At 30.5% G+C, this 3,836-nt stretch overlaps 1 protein-coding gene across 1 annotated transcript; it reads left to right on the top strand.

Moving 5' to 3' along the window:
- The first annotated feature begins 254 nt into the window (after positions 1 to 254).
- Positions 255 to 994, top strand: LOC105801620 (nuclear transcription factor Y subunit B-5). The gene has a single exon (XM_012632841.2). It carries the CDS (start codon positions 330 to 332, stop codon positions 741 to 743), a length of 414 nt encoding a protein of 137 aa, XP_012488295.1. The 5' UTR covers positions 255 to 329; the 3' UTR covers positions 744 to 994.
- Positions 995 to 3,836: the final 2,842 nt, after the last annotated feature.

Genomic DNA, 3,836 nt, shown 5'->3' with positions numbered 1-3,836 from the left:
TATTTATTTTTATTATGTATACTTATATGCACACATATAAATGCATAATTTTTTAAAGAAAAGTTGATCAGACAATTAAACATCAAAATCGAGACTTTTCACAATAAAATATAACGTAATAACACATATTTTCAAAATCTTGGTTAACATAACAATCAACTGGATAAGACTATGTGTATGATGATTATCATGAGATGTCATCCCATGGTATCTCACATTCATATACATAATACATATAATAATATAAGAAAGCTTGTGGATCATCATAAAGAGCTACGCTTCTAAGTTAGAGAGCTAGCATCGAGTTCATAAGCTGGTAAATTAAAGAAATGGGTGATGAACAAAATCCATTTCTGCCAATAGCCAACGTGGGTCGGATTATGAAACAAATCCTGCCACCAAGTGCCAAGGTTTCGAAAGAGGCTAAGGAAACAATGCAAGAATGTGTGACGGAGTTCATAAGCTTCGTAACAAGCGAGGCATCCGACAAGTGTCGCAAAGGGAGTCGCAAGACAATATGTGGAGATGACATCTGCTGGGCATTGGGTGCTGTAGGGCTTGACAACTACGCTCAGGCTATGATAAGGTATTTACACAAATATAGGGTAGCAGCACTAAACCAACAGAAAGCAACAACCAGCAGCTTTGAAGACAAAGATGAAGAATCGGATCGAAGTGGCGAACCATCTCATCAAGAGGATGAAACTACAACTCCACAAGTAGTGATGAACATTTTTATATAGTATTACGTTGATATATGGTAAATTAAGCTTTGCTCTTTGCTTGCATGAACTGAGTAGTCGCTATATATGTACGAGAGTGTGTTCGGTATTGGTTTATGTTGAAGTTTTATCTCTAATTCTGTTAAGTTGGCTGGTTCACAGAGTAAAAGGGCCAGCACAATTTATACCCCAAGTCATGGGGTCAAGTTTAACCATGTACAAAATCCTTCATTTGCTACGGTTTCACTTATTCAAGCATCTTAATGGGTTCATATTCTATGAAGGTTTTAAGATTTTCGGCAATTTAAAAGACAACCTTGATAAAAAAACAATACTTGGTGAAATGAGGTACACCCCCTCGACAATATATACACTCAGTACATTCAGGTAATTTCGCATCTTGGAATGTATTTCTTTGATTCAAGTTTACAATTTGTTTCTCCTTCTCACTCTTTTGTTCCCTTATTTTCCTTTTATATATTTATATATATAGACAAATCAGAGTAATTGAGAAGTAAGATTTCTATCAATTGATCAACTCTTTTTAGGGTTTACCCAAGGACTGTTTTAGTGGTACACATCAAATGATTGATTTAGAATATGTGATGATCATGGTAAGTACTACCTACCATTTATGCATGCCAATATAATTTTTTTTGCTCAGCTATGCCAATGTAAATGATCATCTACAGCAATTTCCATTCAAGTTTAGAGTTTAAAGTGCCATTAGTGAAAGACACGGCATTTACAATTGTATTCATCTATAAGGTTACTCGTATGGTTCACTGACCTCTCCAAGGCTCTTTAGGTGGAGAATGTATGCCTAAACATCATCCGTCAATTCTTCACCAAAAAGGGCCAAAGTCAAACTCAAAAGTGCATATGATATCAATATCAGTTTCTTTAGTTAATTTGGGTTTCAAAGGAAAAGTAAGAGCATGAGATAAAATTAAGTACCCTTTTTCTGAATCTCTGTGTTAGCCAGCAAAAGAATTGTAAAAAGTGAAAACACACCAAATACATCCAATCTGTAACAAAACACCTTTAAACAATACAAAGTACTACTCCTCATCTCAAAAGAAACATCACCTTTCACTGTTTTGTTTTAGCTTTCCTAAACCCTAGAAAAAGGGACCACCGTAAATGTTGCTTAACAGTTCACCTTACATGAGCAATCGTGAAAATGCAATTTAAACATTCATGTATATATGCTTGTTGTAATACCCAATTTTAGCCTGGGCTCACATATGGAAATATAATTTTTGAGGATATGCAATCTTAGATATGATATGCAATCCTAGATATGATATGCAATCTTAGATATGATATATGCAATCTTAGATATGATATGTAATCTTAGATATGATATATAATCTTAAATATGATATGCAATCTTAGAATATATGATTTTGTAATCTTAGAGATTTAATTTGTAGATACCATTTAATCTCAGCCGTTGATATAATTGATCTGTACCGTTGGATTTGGGGAGGCTCAACTATAAATAGAGGCCTCTCCCTTCATTGTAAAGGGAAGAAAAAGAGGAAAGAAAAGGAGGAATAAAAAAAGAGAACGATTGGCAGTTTTTAAAGGTGGTTTACTATTTTTCGTTCGATTATTTTTTATTTATTTACGATTTAAAAAAAAAGGTGAAGGTGACACCACTGCGAATTTTATTTATTTTTATTTAGCCCCTCCGCCTTTTAATGTTTTTGTAATTAAATTTTTTTTTTTTTTAATTTACCCTTTTATTTATTTTAAATTCCAATTTGATCCATTTGAACGGCGCCGTTTTAGAGGAGAAGGGAAAATTTTCCTTCCAGCCCCTCTACGTAATTCGCGCGTTCAAATTAGTCCTTTTACTTTTATTTATTTGCAGATTTACCCCAGATTTTTTAATTGCAATTCAATTTAGTTTTTTTATGTTCTTTTTATTTATTTTATTAATTGATAGTGTAATTATTATTTTTATTTTCATTTTTTTAAAAATCTATATATGCATATTTTTATGAACATACTTATTTTTTCAGCTAATATTTTTTTAAACTAATATTTTCCTATATTTTTTAATAAATATTTTCATATTTATATGTATATATTTACGTTTTTTTAAATGATTAAATACTCACTTTTTCTTTTTTAAAATATACCTATTTTTTATTATTTTATATATGTACGTATAATTATATTTTTCCTTATTTGCATAAGTATATTATGTATTATATTTATATATAAATTCTATAACCCAAAATTTTATTTGTAAATTATATGTATATTTTTATCTTCATAATTTCCATGTGTATATTATCGTCTTCGATCTTTATTTATTTTGTTTGCTTTCCCATTCATTGTATAATTGTGTTTACATTTAATATTTTGCATGTCATGGATTCTTGTTTTTATTTCGTTTATTCATTTGTTTATATTATTTTTATGTCATTGATGTATTTATTATTGTTGTTATTATTATTATAACATTTGTACGTATAAAATAACGTTACATCATTTTTTACTCAAATTTTAAAATAGAAATTTTTTTGAGATAATGTTCGATTTAGGATTTTCAAGGAAATTGAGCCCTAACGTATTGGGTTCCGATTTTCTTCGTTAAATCTAACAATCGAGCATTTCTCTTTAATCAAAAATAAAACTCATTATTGGGAATTCAACACGTTGTATCCTAACGTATTGGATGTGACGCATTGATTTCTCGAAATGAAGATTTTTTAAAAATAATAAAGGAAATATTCCGAGTTTGGGATTTTAAAGGAATTGTGCCCTAACGTATTGGGTGTGATTTCTTAAATCTTGGATAAGTGGATGTTCTTTTAAAGTAAAGGAAATATTCCAAGTTTGGGATTCTAAAGGAATCGTGCCCTAACGTATTGGGTGTGATTTCTTAAATCTTGGATAAGTGGATGTTCTTTTAAAGTTTTATTGTACAAGTATTTTGACCCAATTCATTTTGGGGAAAATTAGAATGCTGTGCCCTAACGCATTGGGTGTGGTATCTTCTTTCTCTGAAATAATAAGGGTCTTAATACGTAACCTTTTAAGTTTTGCCAAGGATCACGTTTTTTTCCAAATTCTCGACCTTAAGACACTAATTAATTA

The sequence above is a fragment of the Gossypium raimondii genome, chromosome 11 (assembly GCF_025698545.1).
Source record: "Gossypium raimondii isolate GPD5lz chromosome 11, ASM2569854v1, whole genome shotgun sequence".
Lineage (NCBI taxonomy): Eukaryota > Viridiplantae > Streptophyta > Magnoliopsida > Malvales > Malvaceae > Gossypium > Gossypium raimondii.
Note: the sequence above shows the minus strand (reverse complement) of the source record. Positions and strands in the feature narration are given on the sequence as shown.